This window comes from Chrysemys picta, chromosome 3 (genome assembly GCF_011386835.1).
Source record: "Chrysemys picta bellii isolate R12L10 chromosome 3, ASM1138683v2, whole genome shotgun sequence".
In the NCBI taxonomy this organism is placed as follows: Eukaryota; Metazoa; Chordata; order Testudines; family Emydidae; genus Chrysemys; species Chrysemys picta.
Window position 1 is genome coordinate 98,160,237 of NC_088793.1, and position 25,661 is coordinate 98,185,897.

A 25,661-nucleotide genomic window follows, 5' to 3' on the forward strand; every position below is an offset into this window, starting at 1 on the left:
CACCAGTTGTGATCTGATTAAAACATGATTGATTTGGAGGAGAAAAGTCACTAAATTGAGAGAATGCCAAGTGCCCTCACTGATCAGGTGGTAAAAAATATTTATATTGTAGTGAACCAAGAAACTGATCTCTGCAAAAAACTGAACATAAGTTTTTAAGAGAGTTAAAATTGAGAACAAATGTACTCAATTCTTCAGGGACACAGATCTCAAGAAAACATGTAGAGCCCCAGCTCAGTTGCCCCTCATTTATCATGTAATTTACTGTTGAAAACACACAGGGACAATCCACAGTGTGAGGCTTCATTATGAGCAGTCATCACTGACATGCTCAGTGAAAAGAGCCAGATAGGACGTTTCTCTTCTCCTCTTTAAAGTGAAAGGAATACATGCAGAAAACCTGATGGTGTGACTTTAATCAATGAAGCAATATCACTGGCTTCAGCTTAGTCAATCAACAGAGGATATCTTATCTACCATACATGACACAATGAATCAGATTCATTTTTCTTAAAAGATATGGAGAAAATGTTCAAACTTGGATGCCTAAAGTTAGTCTCCTACATCTTTACTTAGCAACCAAAATACGTTTTGAGATATTCATGTTTTCAGATGTGATGTTCTGAGAACTCATAGCACCTCTGAAAACCAGGGGCTAAACTTTAGGCATCTAAAATTGAAAAATTTGCCCCGTTATCATCTACAGAAACCTCAATGTATTAACCACGCAATGCAATTATATCTGTTAATTACGGATAAGAAATATGATACTCTCTTTTTGTCTGACCACTAAATATTGAAGAGCCATAATTCTTAAAAGAAAATTTGGGGTAATCCACTGCAACCACAACTACTACTCTTGTTGCACTAGAATGCTGTCAGGAATATGGATTAGAATTTCATTGCCTCTACAAGGGATTTTATGACTCTGCATGCATACATCAAATGTTTAAGAAAACGAAGGACAACTGAATATGAATAACAGAAGTCTTTACCTAGCACTAACTCACCATATATTAATTTGAAAGGTGGAATGACTGAGAAAAGAAGTCAGTTAGCTATGTTAAATAACTGTAGGGCAGATTCAATAAAAATGCTATCTGGTTCCTGCAGAATAGATAAAAACATATAAGGCAGATTTCAAATAAATTACTTCAAAATTAGAAAAACATGCAAATACAAACAAACTTCTTAGATGTAAGAAACGACTAATAATTTATCAATAGAACGATGGCTAGAATGCAGGGGGAAAAAAACAAGAAACGAAAATGTATATCTTGACTTTTCATGCTAAGGTTACTTATGACACTAATTTGTTTTTACAGTACAATGACTATAATACGTAAAGGATAAGTTATTAAATTTCACTGTCCTTATTAATTCACCAAGCATTTAAGAAACAATCGTTCTATTATCTCAGACCTCTTCTGTAGAGGGAACAAATGTTTAATTAAAAAAAAAAGGTAATGAGGAGGCACAAATGGTGGATGGAGGTTGACCTATTCAAGCCTTTCATTTTTGGAAACCTAGGTACAAATTTTACCTTGAGTCTCAGTTAAAAGATAGTTTGGATGAGGAATAAATGACACAGTGGTCTTTTCATGTCCCCCTTTTTTTCCAATGTATTCTTTAGGGGGAGTGATAGCTCAGTGGTTTGAGCATTAGCCTGCTAAACCCAGGGTTGTGAGCTCAATCCTTGAGGGGGCCATTTAGAGATCTGGGGCAAAATCAGTACTTGGTCCTGGTAGTGAAGGCAGGGGGCTGGACTCAATGACCTTTCAGGGTCCCTTCCAGTTCTATGAGATAGGTATATCTCCATATATTGGTGCCAAAATTATATCAAAAGGTTCCACAAAAATATTTCATGTCAGTCATTCCCATGTGACATTCCATTTAAAATAATTTCGCCTATCACCATAATATATAAAATGTCCTAATTCAAACTCCATCAATCTCTCTGCCCCAAAGTGTGTGTGAAGGTATCTTTAGAGCCCCCAGTCTTCTACTGCAGAATGCAACCCAGCTATTACATCCTTTCCAATTTTAGCAACCTGTTTACATTGTTGCAAGCCTTCTCCATCAGTGCCTAAAGACCTACCTATCGTCTAGCATAATAATTTGTGTGACTCAAATATCATCACCTTCTTCCATGATCCTACTCAGATCCCACACATTATTGAAGCTGTGGGAACTGAGGAACTGAAAATCAATCGAAGTTCAGCTCCTAGACATTTTTTAAAAATCTCACTATGCACCTATCTGCATCTTTAGGTGCTTCATTATCATTACAAATCTGGCCCTGAGTGCTTGGCTACAGTTCATCTTACTAGATTGCTAGAAGATGCTGTTGTGGCCATTGCTAGGTTAAGAAGCATGTCTTTACTTCCACCTCCTGTCTGGCTTTCACCTATTCCTGCCTGCTCTTCCCCATTTTCACTGAATCATAGAAAATGTAAGTCTGGAAGGGACCTCAAGAGGTCCAACATCCATGTGCTGAGGCAGGATTAAATATACCTGACAAGAGTAGCTAGGAAGAGGCACGGAGAAGGCATGAAAGAACAGGCAAAAGCAGATTCCTATGTACACATGCTAAAGCTCCAATAATGGGAGAATGGGATGAAAATGCACACCCCAGAGACCACAATGTGCACACATGCTTTGGGGAGATGGCACCTTTTTCCAGCATCCACTGAAGTCCTCTTGTTTCTGCTACCCCAGGAATCCTCACCTCATTTTTTTCTTTGGAGCACAAGGTGAGGGAGAGAAAGCAAAAGCACCTCAGGGTGACAGAGAGAGAGAGAGAGAGAGAGAGTAGTGATTTAGGGTGAGGGAGGGGAGAGAAGTTTTGGGTTTAAAGAGGAGATGGGATGGGACTTAAAGAAGCAAGAGAAACTACAAAAGGGCAAAACAGAAAAAGGGAAAATAGCAAGGAAACCAACACTGCCTGGAAAAGTTGCCATTTTTCTGCTCTCCAGTTGGACTTCATGTCTCCTGGACTGAAGAGTGCACAAGCATTTAAAGGGACAGGACATCACAGTATTCAACTAGTTACCACGAGGGTGGTAATTAATTATACTCTACCCTAACATAACACATTCCATCTGAAGATCTCAAAACTCCCTATAAATGTTAACTTGTGCCTCATAATACACATCTGAGGTACAGCAGTACAGTATCCCCATTTAACACAAAAATCATTAGGTGATCGACCCAAGATCATACAAGAAGTTTGCAACAAAGCTGGGAGTATAACCTAGGTGTCATGATTCTCACAGTAAGGCCTTAAATACATGTAGTAAAAACATTGTTTTGTTGCTGCTGGCTTTTGTTTAGATTTTAGTTATCTTAATGCTTTGGTTTTCTCTCTTACAGTACATCTGCTGCTTTTATATGACAGGCCAATTGTTTTAAACTCTAGAGATAAGGAGCACCAAGTTTAGCAGCTTTAAAGAATACATATACTTATTCTCTCTCTTGGATACACTTCTTTTTGCCACACCCGCTCTCTCTCATTCCCTCTGGGTTTGTATTCAGGCAGTTAAAACTCTCAATTTGAATGACAGACATGAAAGGTAAAACAGCCCAGTTTACCACTACTTTTTACTATAGCAACAGAGCTTGAATGGATGAGGAATAAATGAGACAGTGGTCTTTTCATATCCCCTCTTTTTTCCAATGCATTCTTTTTTCCCCTCTCCTTTTTAATTCGGCCCATTCACAGCGGATTAGCATAACATCTTTTTATGCTCTGAAGGGTTACAACTGTAATCGCTTCACCTCATCATTTTATTTAGAAATTCTGTCTCCAGAGGAGTAATTCGATTAGTCATAACAATCCAAGTTTCATCTAACCAAATAGAAAATTCATTATAATGCTGTGCTGGTGCATTAGCTTACTTTGAGTGGATGTGAAAAAAATATATAAAATCAGAGATGTGAATGGCTGGTATGAAAGGAAGAAAACAATCCTTTCCTAACAAAAGCCTGCCAAGGATAAAGTAGCTAGCAGAAATCCTTACTCCCAATGGCACAGTTGTCTCAAGACTAGTAATGACCTATACATTGTAAAGCTCTTAGGTTTAAACAGGAGGAGGAGATTTTTGCCTGAGGAGGGTGAGAAGAGTTTGCCTTTGACTGGTACCGTAACAGTAAGAGGGATCCTATCTGCAAAGAAACATGTATGACAAAACTTGAGACATGTATTGTTGTCTTTGCATAGACTGAGGACTCAGCTATCAGGATCTTGTTTTACTGGCATATACAGTGTGTATATATATATGTGTGTGTATTGGATTGTTGTGAGTAATCAAATTATTCCCCTGGAGACAGGATTTCTATATTTTTATATGATGTCTAGTCTTGATTGCCTATCATCACTTTCTAAAATAGCTTAAAGTAAACATCAAATGAACACATGCTGTAAAAGGGAAAATCTAGTAGCATTCCTAGCAAAAGACTGTAGAAAAGGATGATAATGAGAGAGAGAGAGAGAGAGAGAGAACCTTAGTATCTCCAAAGACTTCTAGTTGTCCATATGCCCAGAAGCATAAATCTAAGAAAAGCTCTCCTGATTGCGGGACATAATGATAGCACTTGGGGCAGTAGCGCAGATGCTACAGTTATGCTTTCAATTTAGAAGTAGAGCTTTCTCTTTTTCCTCCCCTGTTAAAATGATTTAAGATGCCCAGATATAATGGGATGAAGTTGTAGACGGCAGCATTTGTTATTTTAGAGGTTTAGGGGTATTAGGATCCAGCTGACAAATCTTTAGCTGTTAGAATGGCTTAGGATTGTTTTGAGCATTCTGAGCCCATAACTATCTTCTTGATTTTCATTTTTACAGATTTCTGAGGATTTTTGCACAGCATATGGATGGCATTAAGAGCATTAAGGATTTATACATTTGTATTCTGATAAAAACCCATGAAGGCTGAAATATACACAAGGTTGTGTGTAATCCAGATTCTACTCATGGTTGAGTTTAACAGCAGGTGCATGCACGGTCTGAGATCATTAAAAGGAGAAAGAAAAAAATATTATTTCCATTAATCATACTAACTTCAGACATCATGAAAGCAATCTTAAGGCATTCTCTAGGTTGGTTCACCCATCCCCAACATTAAAATTAATTCACTATGATTATCTTTGTCAGAATGTTTTTTAATTCAACATACAAATTGTCATTTACTCGTCTCTTTTCTAGCCACAAACTGCTTGAAGACCTTCTTCTGGTCAAACACCTTGTGCTTTGTTTCAACCTGTACCCACCACCCTTACAAACTTGTGTAGCTCTCAGAGTGGTAGCTGTGTTAGTTTGTATCAGCAAAAACAACAAGGAGTCCTTGTAGCACCTTAGAGACTAACAAATTTATTTGGGTATAAGCTTTCGTGGGCTAGAACCCACTTCATCAGATGCATGGAGCGGAAAATACAGGAGCAGGTATAAATACATGAAAAGATGTGAGCTGCCTTACCAAGTGTGAGGTCAGTCTAACGAGACAATTCGATTAACAGCAGGATACCAAGGGAGGAAAAATAACTTTGGAAGTGATACAAATTTAAAAAAACAACTCCAACGTGAAACTGCAGAACTGGAATTAATTTGCAAACTGGACACCATCAGATTAGGTCTGAATAAAAACTGGGAGTGGTTGGGTCATTACAAAACCTAAACCTAATTTCCCTAATACTAATATCCACCTACTGTTACTCACACCTTCTTGTCAACTGTCTGAAATGGGCCACTCTCATTAACATTTCAAAAGTTCTTGTATAGTTCCTTTTGTCTGAGGCATCTATAATTTCTCTATGATAGCACCTTTCAACCCTATGTTGGAGGGCGCATCTCTAGAGGTTTTGTTCCAGACTCATTTCGCCGTGTGTCTACCTCTAGCATAACAAATGCTGCTTTCTACAACTCATCCCCATAGAATTTACTTTTAGTCACATTTTAAAAATGGGAAAACTGAGTGGATAGATGAAAGGCCAGACTTTAAGCAAGGCAGGCAGGCCTCAGGACAGTGCACAAATGTTGACAGCTAATCATTTTTTGTAAGCAAATACTTAATATGTACATGCAGCTGCAATAATAGTACTCACTGTGTAAGTGCAAATGCCTGTGCATTTTCCCTGTATTCTTCAGGACCCTTTACAAGATTTTAGCCCTAAATGAGCTGTTGAACACCGAGGTAGAAGATAATGTCAGAGTGAGGAGAGAACTCAGGGATTTCTGATTTATGCTCAGAACAAGTCTCTGAAATAGAACTACATTTTGCACCTTCAAATCCCTACCACTTCTTGATTTGTCAGCTGCTTGCGGAAAATAAAGTAAGAATATTAGCTATATTGTGAGTGCACTGTCAAATAGACAAGCTATTTTGTTCACAGAAAAAAATGTGATCTACTGTGCAAATAACTCAGGAATAATTAGAAGAAAGAATGATATAGACCACAATAGAAGCAAGACCTATTTATTTAGTAAAGAACTCCCATCAGAAAACTTGAAAAAGACTATGTTTAAAGTGGACAATGTTCAAAAACATCCACAAAGAACACAATGCTTTTGGGAAAGACAGTGAGAGAAATGTCACAACAAAACATGAAAGTGTGCATTAATATTTTATATTTCCCATGGAAAAACAGCAACATGCCTTCAAAGATGTTTAACCAAGTTGAAAATAAGTTGCAGAAATGTTTACATCACAGGCTAAATTCTAATGACTTTTGTTTACACGATGATTTGATGGCTGCATTTTTCAGTGTTGATTATGATTATATCTTGTTTTTCTCACTTTGCTGTAAAACATCATTAGGCATCCAGTAAGGAGATAAAGAGCATATGGTTTTCAAAATTAGTGCTATGGTGAGGTAAGTAAAACTTCTAACTGACAACACAGTTGTTAGTTTAAAAAATCATTTTACAAGAAAATGACCAAGTTCAAAGTTAATGCGAAGAGAAGTTTCTGATGTATGCAGTGTCTATATTTTAGTGATCTGTCACTCTTGTTTCTATCTCAAAATTATTACATGTGATTTGATAGTTAAAATCTTCTGCAAGTAGAACTCAAGATATTGTAAGTTGGTTCTAACTACTCTAATGGCCAATAAATATCAAAGAAAAAGACTAGGTGTTGAGAAGAAAAAAAAGTAAGGGACTTCTGGCCAACCTATCACTTGAAGAAAAGTTATAGCACAATTTAAATGGCATAACACATAAGAGCATAGTACTATATTATAGTGAGAGAGGGTGCTGGGCAAGAACTGCGACTCAGCCCTCTGTCATGCCAGCTCCCATTAATGGAAGTAAATTGGAGCTGGCTAGAGAAAACCTGCACCTAATTGGTGAAGGGAGACAGCTGCCCACCCTATTAGCCTGGGGTTATATAAAAGGCTGGAAGGAAAGAAGCCGGGAGGGGGAGCGGAAGCAGAGCAATAGCTCTTCCTTCTTGGGTGCAGACACTAGAACCCATGCTGTGTATGGTGAAAAGGTGGTGGGAGCACAACCTGTAAATAAACAGCACCAGTAGTTATTGAACCCCAGGGTCCCCGAGTGACTTTGTCAGCACAGCCGGGGCAGAAGTCAAGAGGGCCTTGCAGCACCCTGCTACACGCAGTTTCCTCCTAGCCAAGCATATTGGTAATGGCAAAAGTCTTTCACTTCCAGGATGTTAGTCTGAATCCAAACCAGTTCTGCAGAGACAAAAAGTTATGACCATCCAATGGTCATTCAATGAGTTATGTGGGAAAAAAATGCACCTCAATTAATTTTCTAGTGGCTGTTTCAGAAAATACCATCACAACTGGCAACAATTGATACCTATGATGGCAATCTGTGTAGACACACCAAGAACTGGAGCTGGAACACTGAACTTCTTGAGGTGCTTCCTCCTACACAGAGTTGAAGTATACGGGTCGAGTGATAAACTTATTCAGTAGCTCCTGATGCTGAACTTCTTATGCTGGTAAACAGATTAAAATCAGGCGCCAGGATAATCATCTTTTGAATACCCCCAAATCACTAATTTTTACTATTTTATTTTTAACAATAAAGAAAACTTACATAATAAATGGTCCATTAAGATACAGAACCACAGATAAGAGCAATTAAAGAATAACGTTATTATTGGATTACTTGTTACGTTAACTACTCAAAATAAAGAGGCTGGATATTTCATCATAAAAATTCTTCATTGTTATGTGGTCCATAGAGACAGTGATGCTAGATTTTCCCTTGATATAGTAGAAAGGGGGCAGCTGGCAGGGCATTGTCCACAAGGACTCCAGGTCTCTGGAATTCTCTCCTGACCCTAGTCCAAAATAGCCTAGATTTACTGACTTTCAGGGCACACTCCAGTGCCTATTTGTTTTGCTTAAATGAGTGGTAGGTATGGCCAATGTATGAGGGTGGTAAATGTACTACTACTTGGTAGAAAGGTGAGCTGATGGAACTGCATTTTGGTTTTATAATTTTAAATAATTGGCTGTATGCTCTGAGTCTGTGTATGGACGCTCCTTAATTATTCTAAAATCCTGAGAAAAACAAATAAATAAGATAGCACAGTTCTCTCTTTCTAGAGGATGCTCAGTGTTTTCGAGTTCTATCCAAAATTCAGTGCAGATACCTTTATCCTAACACTGGTTTGAAAGGATAATGGATCAGTAACAGAGTTCAATATAGTAAACTTACATACAAGATCCTGGTTCCGGACCACAGTGAAGCTATCAGGGACTTATAAAATCAAATGCCTGTGTCCTAGGAATGAGGAGGATTGTTTGTAACCTATGAGCAACCATCCGCATAGGTATATGTGTTTGTTGTTTTTAAGGCAAATCAAAGAGTTTAAGTTAATCAAACTCATATCTACAGCAGTTCTCTGCACTGGCTTCTCAAAATACATTACAACAGGATTTATACTTCAGGGAAAACACTAGATTTTTTTAGCTTGCTCTACTCCAGTGCTTTGACAAAACTACAATAAAGCCCAGAGCTTCTAAAAAGTTCTGTTTGGATCCCTTGTCTAGATCCACCCCTTCTTCAACAATGGAATTGTAACAGGTTGAAAACCTTTATTACTCTACAACTGTATGTACAAATGTGTTTGGCTTTTTGAACTTATAAGAAAATTTCAATTAACCACAACACATTTGAAATTTACTTATTTAAATAACACCATTTCATCTGGCTAAAGAATGTGTCTCTCCAGAGATTATTCACAGCAAACAAGTAACCCTCCATAATAGCAACCAGATAACCAGCTCTCATGCTCGGGACATGCACATTTCTTATCCTACTAGAATCAATTTGCCATCTCATCACCAAATTCCCAGTCACTTTTATGCAGTGAATGTGGTGGCATTCATTTACAAGGCAAAATGAGAACTCTCTATTTTATTTTACATTCTGCCTGCTGCAATAATGAGCAATCATCTGCTCAAATCTGGGGTGAAGTCCCAGAAGACTGGAAAAGGGCAAACATATCTTTAAAGAGGGAAACAAAGAGGGTCTGGGAATATTATATATATCAGTCAGCCTAATTTTGATCCCTGGAAAGATACTGGAACAAATTATCAAACAATCAATTTGTAAGCACCTACAGGATAATAGGGTTATAAGTAATGGCGAACATAAATTTGTGAAGAACAAATCACTCCAAACCAGATTAATTTCCTTCTTTGACAGGGTTACTCACCTAGTGGATAGGTCTAGCACTATTCAATATTTTCATTAGTGACTTGGATAATGGAGTGGAAAGTATGCTTCTAAAATCTGTGAATGACACCAAGCTGGGAGGGGATGCTAGCATTTTGAAATACAGGATTAGAATTCAAAACAATTGTGAGAAATTGGAGAACTGGTTTAAAATCAATAAGATGATATTCAATAATGACAAATGCAAAGTACTACACTTAGGAAGGAAAAATCAAATGCACAAATACAAAATAGGTAATCACTGATGAAGCTAGGCACTAGTACTGCAGAAAAGGATTTGGATCATAAACTGAATATGAATCAACAATGCGATGCAGCTGCAAAAAATCTGCTAATATTATTTTCTTTAACAGGAGGGTGATATGTAAGTAACAGGAGGTAATTGTCCCACTCTACTTGGCACTGGGTAGGCCTCAGCTGTAGTACTGTGCCCAGTTCAGGGTGCCACACTTAAAAAAAAAAAAAAAAAACTTTACAAAAATGATAAAAGGTTTAGAAAACCTGAACTATGAGGAATGATTGAAAATACTGGGCATGTTTAGTCTTGAGAAAAGACGACTGAGGAGAGTGGGGCAGAACCGGGTGACAGTCTTCCATGTTCACTGAAGGTAGGCAAGAAGTAATGGGCTTAATCTCCAGCAAGGAAGAGTTAGATTAGATATTAGGAAAAACTTTAATTATAAGGATAGTTAAGCATTGGAATAGTCTAAGGGACGCTGTAGAATCCCTTTCCTTGGAGGTTTTCAAGAATTGGCTAGACAAACACCTTTCTAAGATGATCTAGATTTTCTGGGTCCACACTCAGTACAGGAGGCTGGACTAGTTGCTTTCTTGAGGTCCCTTCCAGCCCTACATTTTGATGATCTTCAACCACAGGATGGTGAGGGACTGAAAGTTCGAATGTTAGCAACAGCAAAAAAAGATTTTCACTGCTAGGTCTCTGTTTCAGCTGTGAGACACAATTTTGATCCAACCCAGATAGTTAAATATCTGATGGGTGTTATATGGGCTTGTCAGATGCATTTCCTAGAAGACAAGAGTCGATAAGAACAATGAATGATTACAACGGGCACCCATGCTGGCAATTTCCACAGAAGAGCGAGGAAGAGAGTGAAGAATGAACTGAACTGTGACACACAAAGATTATCCTTCCAGGTGAGGATCGAGACACATTGGTAGGGTGGAGATGCCTGGACCATCACTGCCTGTGCTTGACCTGTTTTGTAGATAGGGGACTCCCTTATTCAGGGCTCTCAATCCAATACATTTCGCAAGCACTTCAAAATTTAGCAAACAGTGGTAATACTCTCCAGTGGCAGTGGGGAGGCAAAGTTATGAAGGATTAAGATGTGAAATTCTGTCTCTTGGGTAGCATGGTGATCAAGTAGCTGCAAACAGACGGGGAACTAGCCAGCAGCCTTTCTAAATCTTGGAGAACTGTCAAATTCTAATCCAGTCAGTATTAGAACTTTATCAAGGACAGAAAGTGAGAGACTCTAAAGAACTAAGTTAGATAACTAAACAGAGAATCTCTTCATATCTACAAAATAATGGTAACAATGTCTTGAATTACGAGTGTTTCTAGGGTTCATTAAACTCCCATGGAATGCAATCTGCTCACTTTAAAACAGGCAGAATATTCAGGTTTCACAAATAGTGAGGAATTATGAAACACAGGCTTAGTCTGAGGTTTGCTCAACAGAAGCCTTGTCTACACTACACAATTAAGTCAACCTATGTGAGGTCGACGTACAGCCACTGCAGTAACTACTGTGGCTTTTCATATCTGCACTATCCTCCGGAGCACTTCACTGACTTAAGTGGGGCAGTGTGGGGGAATGACAGCCCGAACTGTGAGCCCTGCTGCTGGATGCTGACAGCCTGGTGCCGAGTGCTGACAGAAGCTGTGAGCTCCGCGTGGAGCCTACAGCCCGTGCTGTGATTGCCTGGTAGCAGGGCTCCACACAGAGTCCACAGCCCAGGATGTCAATACCTGTCAGCGGGGCTCACAACTGTGAGCTCCGCGTGGTGCTGACATGCGATATAAGTAATGCAGTATCTATACAGACATTGCATAGCCATACCTAGCCCTACCTACACCAACCTATGCGCTACGCATCTCATGGAGGTGGACTTATTAGGTCAGTGTAGCATGGGACTTACATCCATGGGAGCAAACCTGTAGTGTAGACACGTACAGAATTAGGTTGACAAAAGCTGCCTTACACCAACCTAAGTGTAGTGTAGACCAGGCCTAAATGTTTCCTAATGTAATCAATGAGGCAAACAATTAAACACCAAACATACATAAAAGGTGTACATTATTTAAATGCTGTGGTCAGCATATACCCTTATGAAACAACTACCTAATATATTTTTAAAATGCCAAAGGAATTAATCATAGACATTTTTTCAAGATGGGACAAATGGCAGCCATTTTACAATAGTGGCCCTAACCAGTAGGAAATTCCTATGTCAAAGATTACTGGAAAATAGAGATGAAGTAGCTAATAATATATTTTTTCTGTCACTGCTCAATGTTAAGGGATACAAATGAAAAATCTGTATTCTAGGCAAACCATAACTCGTGTGACTTTATGTCTCCCTTAACTCTCTCAGCACTTTGAAACACCATATTTTGAAAGTGAGATATGGACAATGGTGCAAAGAGGGTAGGGATGTAAGAAAAAAAAGAAAGGCAAGGAATGCTGAAAGAAAATGGGAGGGAGTAAAGGAACGGAATTAAACAAGAAAGATGAGGGAACAGACGATGTCAGACATTTTATTTTTTTACCACTTTTCACAAGTACTAGCAAATGGCAATACTGAAACAAGAGATCAGTTTAGTAGTATGTCTACATTAATGGAATCAAATGCTACCTATCACACTGAAAAGTCTAAAGCTAGGAAGCTCTCGTACTTTTTGTAATGTCTAAATTCTTACATTTATGACTCTGTATTCACTTCTGTTGACCCCAATGGAAGTAGCACATTCAGTGCCTAGTCTGATCCATGCTAGAAAATCCTCGTTTCTGCTGTCATAGGTATAGTATTTTAAACAACTTAATGTTAGCACATTTCTGAGCCTTGCAGCTGTGGCTTCCTTCCTGTCATGGGGGGCCCAGACCCAGAACTAAAGTTAATCAAACCTTCATCTTAGAGTGATCATTTCCTTCCTACAACCACCAAAATCTCCATTGCCCCCCTCCCCCCCGTACTGCTTATACAGTCACCATTGCAAGTAGCTTCTCTTAAAGCAATAGAGAAATAAGTCACTCAGTTAAAGTCACGTGTGTTACAATCACAAAGTCCTGCAGGACCCAGCCATTACTCACTACCAAGATGTTGCTACATTTCTCTGAGTAGCAAAAAAAATCCAAAAGTTCATTCTTAACTCCAGAGCTCCTATGTAGGCCATTGTCAATGTGCAGAACAACATAATATGGTGCCGTAGTGTTACTTTTATTTATTCTTATTCTCTGGTTCTGGTAAAGCACCTAAGAATGTGAAAATGTTTATAAGCAGGTAGAAAATGTGAAACACTGCCTAACAATTTGTTTCAAAAAACATTTGAAAATAAAGGAGAGCTAATATTGATATTTGGACTCAAAATACAGTAATCCATAATATATAGGGGTTGATTTTTTTAAAATATATTGAAGTCAAGCATTTGGTTTGTGCTTCAAAAGTTTAATATGTACAAAACCAAATCAAGTTTAATATTGAAATCTGTGTCTCTGCAAGATGCAGTTGACTATGCATCTTGTTTAAAATGAAATTTCCCTGAGAAAATTATTGGAGTCACTCAAAATGCAATCTGATTTACCCAAAAGCAGTAAATGGGCGGTTCTGCTTAAAAATGCAATAATAAATCCCACATTTTCTGAACACTGGGAGAAGGGACAAAAAACCTGGAATTACTTTTGCTTATAGCCATTCCAGAACACAAAGCACTCAGTGCTCTCTGGCAACATTAAACAGCTCATCTTCAGTTGATGGACAGTTTTATAAAGGGGATTAGAGATAGGAACAAATCTAATGCAGAGTGTAATCTTCACCACAGTACCATGCAAGGTGATTTCTGGCTCTTGCTCTTCATTGCTTATGGTTATATGATGTATAAATCAGAGTAATTTGATTTCACATTGCTCACCTCAGGGAATACTTCAAGTATCAAAGGTATTCGGTAATTTAGAGTTTACTGTTGACATTCCTAAAAGGAATCCTGGAGTTGAGAAGACCAGCATGTAATAAACAAGTGGCAAACGCAGCTCGCCTATCAGCATTCCTAAAATTAAATGTGTGGCAAATACTCCCTCTGAAACCAATTTCAATAAAGTAGTGTTATTTATGCATATCAGACGGGTTCAGATGCTCAAGCCATTTAATGAAATCCACAGCTACTGGGATCAATGAAATAAAAATCCCTTACTCAGATCAGTATTTGGAAAGCTGGTAGATCCCAGGATATTCATACCAATCTCATTTACATGAACATGACTGGACGACAGGTCTTGCATCTGGAACTCATAAAAGGTTTCTGAGCAGTGGCTCTTGTTTTAATTACAATTACTGCTATTTCATACTGGTCCATTCAACTAGGTGGATCATATATTTCTTGTTGTTAAAATAATTTTAGTTATGGTTTACTGGTATGATCTTAAACGTGAACAGGGAAAATCCAAGATGGTGGCATTCTGAAATTCCATTTCCTCCTCTGGATGGCTCAACAGCTCAATAAAACTTTCCCCTGCATGAGTTTAAAAATGTCATGCAAAAGTGCTTGAAGTGACAAAGCTTAAGGTGATCTCCTTTTGCTCTCAAACATTTTGAATGACATTAGGGAATGTTTGAATGTTTTCTACTATTAAACATTGCATAAATCTCAAACACATGTAGCGATGGTGCCTCCCCCCCAAACATTATAGGAGCACTGATGTAAAAATAACTACGCCAGTGAGAAGAACTGGATGTTTAAATAGGGGGTTCTCGAGTAGAAGTAGAGAGGTTATATTACTTCTGGATTTGGCACTGCTGCCACCACTACTGGAATATTGCATCCACAATTCAAGTAGGATGTTGTGACATAAGACTGATTAAAAGACTGGAAAACCTGCCCTACAGTGAGACTAAAGAAGCCTGATATTGTTTAACATAACCAAGGAGAAGACTGAAGGGTAACTTGATCAGTGTCTGTAAGTATCTACATGGGGATCAATAATTTGATAATCTAGCAGACAATCAAACTAGCAGTCAAAAGTATAACAAAATCCAATTGCTGGAAGTTAAAACAAGACAAATTCAGACTACAAATAAGCATGAATTTTTAACAGACATGGTAACTGACCATTGGAACAACTTACCAAGAATTGTGGTGGATTCTCTCTCACAGGCAATTTTTAAATCAAGATTGTATTTTTTTAAAATATGCTCTAGTTCAAACAGGAATTAATTCAGGGAAATTCTATGGCCAATGTTATAAAGGAGGTCAGACTAGATGATCACAATGGTCCCTTCTGGCTTTAGAATCTATTATATATACATGTAGGTTCAATATCAGAAAGATTCACGTATTTGAGAATCAATCAGTAACTCAGAAGCATCTTTCAATTTTCTAATAAAAAAAAATCTCTACCCTCTCCCTCTTGATGCAAAGCATCCTTCAGTACTTGTATTTACTGCTACAGGAAGACTTTCAAGTCCTACAAATTTTTATTTAAGATCAAAAATACCGTCAGTCACAATTTTAAGGATACAACGGCAGTGTATTCACATTTACAGCGTCTAAGGATCCAGAGCACACTGAAATCAGTGGCAGGACTCCCATTGACTTCAGTGGCCTTTGGATCAAGACCCAGTTGCAGCAGGAACGAATTCAGCATAACAACTTTTAGACACAGTGGACCAAATGCACACTTAGAGCTCAAATGTTCCACCCAGACATTATTTCTAAAAACAGATTAAAAAGTCATTTTCTGTTATGTTTGAATTATTTCCAGGCATGTGTTATTTCAAAAGGCATTTTCTTCTATCTGCACAAAGTGAACACACATACAGATGAAGAGATCAAATAATGTTGCCTCTACTAGCAACACAAACTGAAATTGAAAGGCAATATTTTTTTGGGTTAGAGTTCATATTTAAAAAAATGAATGCTGAACTGTATTTATTCTTGGGACTGGACTATCAGTCCCACCACTTACACACTATTTATTTCTTGCCATAGTTGCTTTACCCTAATTTAATTTTATGATTTTTCCCTATTTTTATAATACTTACAAGCTAGACAAAATACCAGTATTAGTGTCAAACTTGGCATCCTGATAACTAACAATCAATCTGTAACATATTGCCTCATCCATTTTCTGGCTATTGGCAGTTAGTTGTCCCATTTGTCTTCTTAAATGTCTATTTACATGCTAAATTATTTGAAGTATCATTCTTCTCCGGCTCTTTTAATTTAGTTTCCTTTCCTTTGCAGCCAACACTATTGAAAACGGTAAAATGAAATGCCGTCACACAGCATGCTGGTGAAAGTTCACTTCATACTTTTGCATATTCATACATCAAAATGTATGGAAATCCAAAATATGACTGATCAGTAACAATATACTACTTAGTTTTAAGTGAGCTTGGCTGATTCTACAGCTGAGGTATGTACAATCAATCATCCTTTATTCATCCATTTGTCAATATTTTGGTTAAGCAGGTTCAAGTATCATTTATTCCTTATAATTTATACAGTGATAAGTATGTTCAGTGCTGTGTAACAGCTGAACTTTGCCCCCAAAATTAATTTTGGTAACTTGCTCATTCTCTTTTACAAATTACATGCAGAACTTGCTGATATTAAATGTACATTGTAACACACATTCTTCTTTCTCTTCCACTTTCCTAATCAAGAAAACTATTCCCTTGTATCCTGAAAAATTTACATTGCAGCTAAGGAAGTTACAAGACTGTCTTTTTTTTTTCTGGTTAGTGACTTGGTAGGGAGTTGTAAGACCGAAATTGGAGATTGTGTGTATATTACTACCCAGAAACTACTGAAAGCTACTATGACTGAGAACTCCTTTCCTTGTGAGTGAGGTTGACAACGCATGCAGTGAGGTCATCGGGAGAACTCATGCTGAGGTTGTGAGTGTAATGGGATTAAAGAAGACAGAAGAGGGGGTCAGGGTCACAATGTCAGAGTCCCCATGTAATTCAAGACGTTCATCTTACATATTTCAATACTGCAACCACTAAATAACTCTCTCATCTTACCCTAACATTTTTTTCAAGATATACCAAAGGTAGTGTGGTGCTAGGCAACTAGGCAACATCTTGTAGAGGAATTCATGCTCCAATCACCTCATTTTGTTATGTAGGAAACGTAAGATGATGTGTCCAAAATATTTTCTGAGTATAGGAAAATGAAGCCACTTCAATTTGAATTCAATGACCCTTATTAGTTTATCATCAATACAGAAAACGATTTAATCAATGGTTACAGGAATGGTGCATCACTGGAAACCCTTTGAACAAAATTCATGGCATGCAACATATTAATATGAATCACATTATGGGCAAGCAAAAAAATTAGTCCCTAGAATAAATTTCACTAAGAAAGTTTAATTAAAGATTAAATTTTTCAGGGATATGCACTTCTTCAAACAACAGAGTACAACATAGCTAGCATTACGAAGCCATATTTCTCCTGTCTCTATATTGCAAAATAATAGTGTGTAAGGTACAGCTGTAAACTGACAGACCACATAGTCCATAAGGCAAAACAGGAAGATTAGTTTCAACCAGTCCTTTGAATTAGGTAACAACGGATTGCATTCACTGCATTTCAGAAACATTGCTTTGAACCCTGAACTTTAAATAGGTGAAATGTTCCTTGATTTTATATGGATTTTTTTAAGTCATTTAAAAAAAAAAAAACCCTTTTCACAAAGTTCAACAGTAAGGCCCAATTTGACTGGCTACCTGCAGGTTGCTTAAAGTCACAAGAGATAGCACCAAGAGCTGCACAAATCTTTGTAACAAAATCTAGTTCAAATTTACTGAATTCACAGTGGATGCACTGGTTCTATTGACAACATACTGGGCACTGTGGAACACTTCTGATTTCCCTGTGAATATTCATTTCAGTGAAAGAAAATACTCTAGTTGGAAAAGTTGAATAAGCATCTCTGGGGGCTATGAGCTAAAACAAACTAAAGAGATTAACCAAGTTATTCACCCATATGTTTAAGACAGTCTGATATATTAACAAATTTAAAAAATATAAATACATGTTATGATATTTTAAGTGTGAAAGTATTTTCCTCTCAAGGACCACTAACTATCATTGATTTTACCCTAGAAAGCATGAGAGAAGTTTAAAATGATGGAAAATATATTACTTTTAATTGCACTTTCAGTGGGTATAGTGCTGACATCGCTGGCAATACTGGTGCTCCAAGAGGACTTGATTTAGCCATGGTTATGCAGCCAATAATCATACTAGTGTGATTTTTATCACACTCAATGGATTTTTATTACAGGAGACAAGGTCACACAAGCAGCCACCTGAGGGGAATCTTGCTTTGGTGCATGTTGCTGTGAGATCGACTGATAGGGGATGGTAAAGTAGACAGCAATCTTCCATGTCACTTCCCCTACGCCATCCTCCAACTGAGTGAATTCCACATTGTGTTAGAACAGCCGTAGTGATATATTACGAAAGAGACTGTTTACACCTTTTAACACTTCCTGAAATTTTCTAGGATACTTCAGAACCTTTTAAAGATCTCCCATGCCTAAATCACAGCAATATATGCATATTGATACATAAATATTTGTTCATGCTAATAATTTATTTCAATTCAAACATTTAATTTTGTAAGGTAAACGAAAGAAAGCTAACATGGATTTATTTTTTGCAGAAGACTTAGCTCATCATTTAACTTCCCTACTTTTATTATCTTAATTCATTTGAAGAAAATATTATACTAATTTGTCTTGAGAAGTACATGTTCCTTTCTGTGTTTTGGAGAAAACATTTTGTGGATACTACATAATAAGAGGTAAACACACCACCAGCTTTTAACTGAACCAATCATTGAAGTGATGGAAAAATGCTACTGTAAATTGAACCTGCCCATTTGTTCAGACCCAAAGTTGATTTACTGTTGTACATCACTGTGTGATGCAAATAAACACAACAGAAGTACATAAGAATGGCCATACTGGGTCAGTTCAAAGGTCTCTCTTGCCCAGTATCCTGTCTTCTGACAGTGGCCAGTGCCAGGTGCCCCAGAGGGAATGAACAGAACAGATAATCATCAAATGATCCATGCCCTGTCTCCCATTCCCAGCTTCTGGCAAACAGAGGGTAGGGACACCATCCCTGGGCATCCTGGCTAATAGCCATTGATGGACCTATCCTCCATGAATTTGTCCAGTTCTTTTTTTTGAACCTTGTTATAGTCTTGGCCTTCACAATATCCTCTGGCAAAGAGTTCCACAGATTGACTGTCCGCTGTGTGAAGAAATACTTCCTTTTGTTTGTTTTAAACCTGCTGCCTATTAATTTCATAGAACCCCTAGTTCTTATGTTATGCGAAGGAATAAATAACACTTCTTTAATTTACTTTCTCCACACCTGACCTCTATCATATCCCCCCTTAGTCGTCTCTCTTCCAAGCTGAAAAGTCCCAGGCTTATTAATCTCTCCTCATCCGGAAGCCATTCCATAAGCCTAATAATTTTTGTTGCCCTTTTCTGAACCTTTTCCAATTCCAGTATATAATTTTTGAGACGGGGTGACCACATCTGCACGCAGTATTCAAGATGTGGATGTACCATGGATTTATATAGAGGCAATATGGTATTTTCTGTCTTATCATCTATCCTTCTCTTAAGGATTCCCAACATTCTGTTCGCTTATTGACTGATGCTGCACACTGAGCGGATGTTTTCAGAGAACTATCCACAATGACTCCAAGATCTCTTTCTTGAGTGGTAACAGCTAATTTAGACCCCATCATTTTATATGTATAGTTGGGGTTAATTTTTTTCTAATGTGCATTACTTTGCATTTATCAACATTGAGTAGCACTAGGCTTCCAAGGAGTTCTGTTCCAGCATTCAGAATCCTTTATTGTTTACACTGCTAGAATATAGCAAACCACTCTCCCTGCTGTTGACACAATCAAATAACTCTGAAATGAGTGGTTATAAATACAGTCAGAGCAGGAGATACTAATAAGATGTACTCTAAATCCTCATTTGAAGATGAAATAATTTCTTGAATGGGCACCGTATGATTATGCTACCATGTGTGGGGTCAATATGATTAACTCTGGCAGCTCTCAACTCAATCTCATACTTGGCTATCACTTGATATTAAAAAAATTAAAGCCTTCTTCAAATCAACCCTCCCCTATGACTATCCACAAGTCACTGAGCTCTTATTTATGTATATTTCCTAGCATCTCTCAATTTGAATAACCCCCCCCCACCCCCAGCTCTCCAGGTACCTGTCAGCATGACAGACAGATTTAAACAAGTGTACTTTCAACTCTTGAGTCCATGCTGACTAGCTTCTTCCAGTTCTCCAGCTGTTCACAAGCACAAGACCCTGGAGAATACAAACTACTGAAAAGAGCTTTACTTATTTTGTCTAAATTCTGCTTACTCCTGGAACAGTATTCTCCTGGCGAAACACCAAAACATAAGAAGTGGCAACCGATTACACGTTAGGACATCCAGGTGAGTCAAAATATTTTGCTGCCAATATCACTGGGCACAAGTACAAATACTGCATAACAAAAATACCATATTTAATTAAGTCTGAAGCAAGCAAAATAGCCCTTTTTCTTGGAGGGGGAAAAACCTCTTACCTTTTGTAGCTATTCGAACACACTGAGTTTTAGTTTCCTGTTGAGGGGGGAAAATTAAAGAAGATACAGTCAATTGCGTATTTCAATTTCTCCCACTTCACAAACAGTATTAGTACTATTGCATACGGTAGTGAAGAGCTCTAGGAATATTAGTGGAGACTGAGGAGTAAACGAATTTTGTCTCTACAGAGGTGGCAATCTCAGTAAAATTGTTAATCAATTCCTAATCTCTCTCTAGCTCAGGGATCAGCAACCTTTGGCACACAGCCCATCAGGGAAATGCGCTGGTGGGCCGGGATGTTTTTTTTTTTTTTTTTACCTGCAGCATCCGCAAGTTCGACCCATCACAGCTCCCACTGGCCATGGTTCACCGTTCCAGGCCAATGGGGGCTGCGGGAAGCGGTGGCCAGCACATCCCTTGGCCTGCACCACTTCCCGCAGCCCCCATTGGCCTGGAACGGTGAACCACAGTCAGTGGGAGCTGTGATTGGCCGAATCTGCAGACGATGCAGGTAAACAAACCATCCCGGCCCACCAGCAGATTTCCCTGGTGGGCCGCGTGCCAAAGGTTGCCGATCCCTGTTCTAGATTTATAGGTATTTTACCACAAAAGAACTTTGCACAAATACAAAAAAATTGTATTTATTTTTTTCCACCAGTGGTTCATGCAATGCATGAGATTACTCAAAAGTCAGAGAAATGAATTGGTTATGCACACTGGGTAAGAGGCAGTTTCAATGTTAACTGAATTTCTTGGCCTTCTTGTGTAATCTCTCTCTTTAGGTGTAATATGATGTTTTAAAGCTAATATCAGAAACAAGAAAAAGTTATATAAGTTTGTGTGATGGGCTGTAACTGGCCCCTTAAAGCCATTTAGGTCTGTTTTAACAAGTAATTAGACAATGATTAAATCCATTTTAATCCAACAAGATCTCTATTTTTTCACCCAAAGCAGCATTTCTTTGCTGGGATCTATGTCATTGCCTTCAGGATTCCTTCTTTCTTTTCTTGACTCCTCTCCCATCCCCCAAAGCCCCACAAATAAATAAATAAATACAAACAAACTTAAGCACACACAAGAATTATTTAACTCGAAATGCCTAAGCCAACTGCTTTGAAAATCTGTGAGGTAGAAATTAATAAAGAGAGCTCCTGAGCTAAAAATGTATATGACATATTTCAATAAAGAGGCATTTTTCAGCTCAGACAAAAGCTCCACCGGTTGATATTGGAAATGTCAATAACTAAGGAGCATCTTCCTTAGGTATTGCTAATGTATCGACATTTAAACTCTCTGCAGCAACCAGTGTGTAATGTAGGCCCCAACCCAGAAGAGCACTTTTGCACACACCTAATTTTAAGCATGTAAGTAATCCCACTGATTTAAAGTTAAGCACGTGCTGAAATATTTTGCAGGGTCAGGGTCACAGTGTACAATTGCATTCCATGTATGCTGTGGTAAAACAGAGATACCAGCAACTGGAAACAAAACTAATGAAAACTGTGAGTCCAAATTTGTCCCAAGCTTTTACATCATACCAGAGAAGACCATTTCACAAACACACACAGCCTTTCTCAAACTGAAGATCAATTAAAAAAAAAAGTCTCTCTCACTTTTTGGTTATAACCTGTCAAAATACAGAAACTGAAACATGGATCTGTTTTTTTTTTGTTTTTTTTTGGTATTGGTTCTGTTTCTATTTTTAAATCACTACCTACTGTACGAAATATCAATTTCCTCAAGAACCTAGTTTAGTTGTTGGAAGCTAACAAAGCTGTTAGGTGGGTTAATGTAGGTGGTGAGGGAAATGTGTATGAATGTGTGACAGGTAGCTTTTCTTTCCCGTGTTTGCCTCGATTAAGTCTAGCAAGAGAAAAGTCTGTCTCATCAGAAAATTCCTCCAGCTCCATAGTAGCTCCAGTGTGCAATTTCATAAGATATTGCATTTTTTCCTACCCTTATATGATGAAGGGGCAATTTTCATAATTATAGATATAGGTGAGACTTCATTCAAAAGGCTCAATGCAGATCTAGTCAATAGTCATGATTGCTTTATTATTAGCCACAGCAGAAATCCAAATAAAAGGGTATAAATGACTTCTATTTCTTTCAGAAGGATCTGGTGAAGATCATTTGCCTTTAATCTAGCTGCGTGTCCCAGCAATTTTCCTTAACCCCCTGCACACCTGATATAGGGGCTCTATACCCAGAATGTAGCAATTTCCTATAGAACTATACTTATCTAAAACATAATTCATAAATTGAATATTTAAATACCTCAAGTTACTGTGCTGAACACAGTTCCCCATACCCATATTTCAGTTTACAAAAGAAAATCATTCAATGACAACAGCATGAGGTTTGAAAAGTTCTGTTGTTTTTCACCCCTGGAACCCTCTTCAGAGTTTAGCTTCCTGTCATTTTGTTCTTTTCAATATACATAGAGAATCAACAGCAGTGCTCAACAACTGTGTCAAAAATGCAAAAAGGAAGGAGGCAATGAAAGCAATCCAAAGCCATGCCCTTAACTACTGCACGGTAGTCAAGCAATCAAAGCAGAGTTGTGTATAAAGATGCTCACAAACATACCATGGGCATGGGGTTACTTCACAATCAGTGGATTTTTACTTTTTAGTTGGTTTGTTGTCAGAATCCTGAAAAGTTTTCATCATTTTATTAACCTGCTGAGCAAAGTAAGTTCTCTTTATGCTGCAGTAATCTAATCTTTTGAAATGTGTAAGTATTGAGAGTTAGGAGAAGCATAATGGATGTTATTTACGGAGGAGGCAGAATCACACAGCTGAAATTATTTCACTCAAACTATTACTGAGATTTATTAAATTCTCAGCTAGTAACAGTTACTAAGAAGCAGGCGTAGTGTGAAATATGAATGGCTCAAAGCCATACTGTTACAGTATAGAAGCTAGTGCAAGGTTAAAACAGCACCATCACCAACACAAAGTACATCGAACTTTGAGATTCATCACCAAGGATACCTTCTGAGCTATTTCCAACAGGAAAATATGGTCGGTACTTACTTTCTCAACACTGCTCATGGCTTGGAAATAGATATTGTAGCCTTTCCGAGGAGCCAGCGGTGGGTTCCAAAAGCCCTGGTATGTTCTATTGTCACCGACAGTGAATGGGGCTGGTTCAGGAAGGTTACCAGGGGGCAATTCAGCAGCAAAGTAATATGGTGAGCTTCCGCTTAGAGCATTTTGGTATGTGACTGGGACTTGGTAGCACTCCATTGTGCCTGTTTCTCGTTTTGTTCGGTGTGGATGCAGCTCCTCAACAACAATCTGGTAAGCACTTTTTAAAGAGAGGGAAAAATGATCAGGTAATCTGTGATTCTCAAATCTCACACTGCACAAAAACATGATGCCAAATGGCACTGTGTCAGTTTAAAAAAGATAGTGGATGGGAAAAGAGGAACAAAAGCTTGCAAAAGTTATGCTGAAGCTCTGCAACTCAGCCATCAAATGCTACACTACTGTTATGCATTTTTTTTTAAATAAACCACTTTCAGCCCTAGCCTAGAGCAGAAAAACGGCATTCACTGATTTTATTTTACACATACAATTATTTTATTTTTTCTTACGCTTTCAATACTGCTTCTTTCAACATATTTTCTAAAGACAAAAAGGAACAAAACAAAACAAAAAATCCCTCACCAGTGAAATTTTTTTGTTATTAAATAACCCATGAATGACTCTGACATTAACCATAGACATTGTAATAGATTAAGCTCTTTGTCTGATATTCTGAAGCATTTGAAGTTAGCATTTTCCTTTGAAATGATATTACAGAAAGCTCAGCTTCAAGGCCCAACATAATGACTGCCTCCAGGCTGTGCTTGAAGCATCAATTTGCAGTTGTCATATCATCGGAGACTGAATGTGCTGACAGGCTTCTCCACCTCTTGACCTTGCTATGGCATCTATCTTGGCTCAGAGCTATGCAGATCTAAAATACAAGTGACATGCTGTAATACAAGCACAGATGGACAGAAATCTGTCCACTCCACCAAAATAGACTGCCTCATTTTTCTGCAGTTGTCAACGATAAAATGTTACAAATAGCTGAAGCAGATGGCATTCAGCCTATTAAAACTCCAACCCAAACCTGCCAATACCTTTCTTGAAATGGTCCAAAGCTTGGTCACTTTTCAAAATCACCTTCTCTAAAGAGAACAGGTAATTATAATTCTTCTTTCCCTGTTTGGGAACTACATAACCACCATGTTACCAACTCATTACCAGCATTTAATGTTCTGCAGAAGCAGAATGTATTTTTTAAAAGGAAGAACAGAGGTGAGTTCTTATGCTGGGGGGGGGGGGGGGAAGCGATGGAAAGGGGGGGGGGGCAAGATTTCTTGTACCCCAGAGCTTGAAAAATGCTTATCCAATTGTAGGCAAGAGCAGAAACAGTTGAATTAACTTGACAAGATTGTCAGTTTTATTTCTGCTTAAAAGCCTTCCAAACAGGAGGAGTGAAACTGACCAGAGTTTTAGAAGTGTCACTCTGTTGCTTCACATTCTCTGCAGCTCCTTTCTTGAGAGCTGCCAACTGACTGGAATTGACAAGTATTCTGCTCTCTGAAGTGCCAGGAGAGCAGGAAACTTGTCAATTGCAATATCCTGCCAGTTTACATGAATAAAGCCAGCAGGGAGAGTGGAAGGACATCTCAATGTGCACACACATGACTGCAAGAAAACTATCTCCTGGAATATACTGTTGTGTCATTCAGCTCAGAAGTGGAGTTTTTAACATAGTTTCATATCAGTCCATCTAGAGTGAGGGTGTCAAGAGTTTATTCACTTTCAGAGGAATATTTTCTTATTACTCAAAAATATGACTGAGGGAGTGAGGTAGAAGAGATACATATTACCCAATTGAACTTTAACAGTGTCAATTTAATTCATGGCAATACTTTTGATATTTTGGATCAAAATATACCGCAAATGTGCAGCATGTCATCTGAGTCAGGCTTGAATGTTCAGAAAATCAGTTGCAAATTCTAATAAATTAAAAATCCCCTCCTCTCCACCCCCCAAAAGTGAGTATTATAAAACTG

The 25,661-nt window shown here is 38.1% G+C and overlaps 1 protein-coding gene across 21 annotated transcripts in view; it reads right to left on the minus strand.

Moving 5' to 3' along the window:
* The window catches only part of PTPRK (protein tyrosine phosphatase receptor type K), a 569,400-nt gene that overhangs the window by 57,824 nt on the left and 485,915 nt on the right, over positions 1-25,661 (minus strand). For all 21 annotated transcript variants that reach the window (XM_065588559.1, XM_065588557.1, XM_005280229.5 and 18 more), the window contains 2 exons: positions 23,623-23,896; positions 20,584-20,620 (listed from right to left, as the gene is read on the minus strand). In XM_065588559.1, the coding sequence (XP_065444631.1) occupies positions 20,584-20,620; positions 23,623-23,896 (311 nt within the window). The remainder of the gene's footprint in view (positions 1-20,583; positions 20,621-23,622; positions 23,897-25,661) is intronic.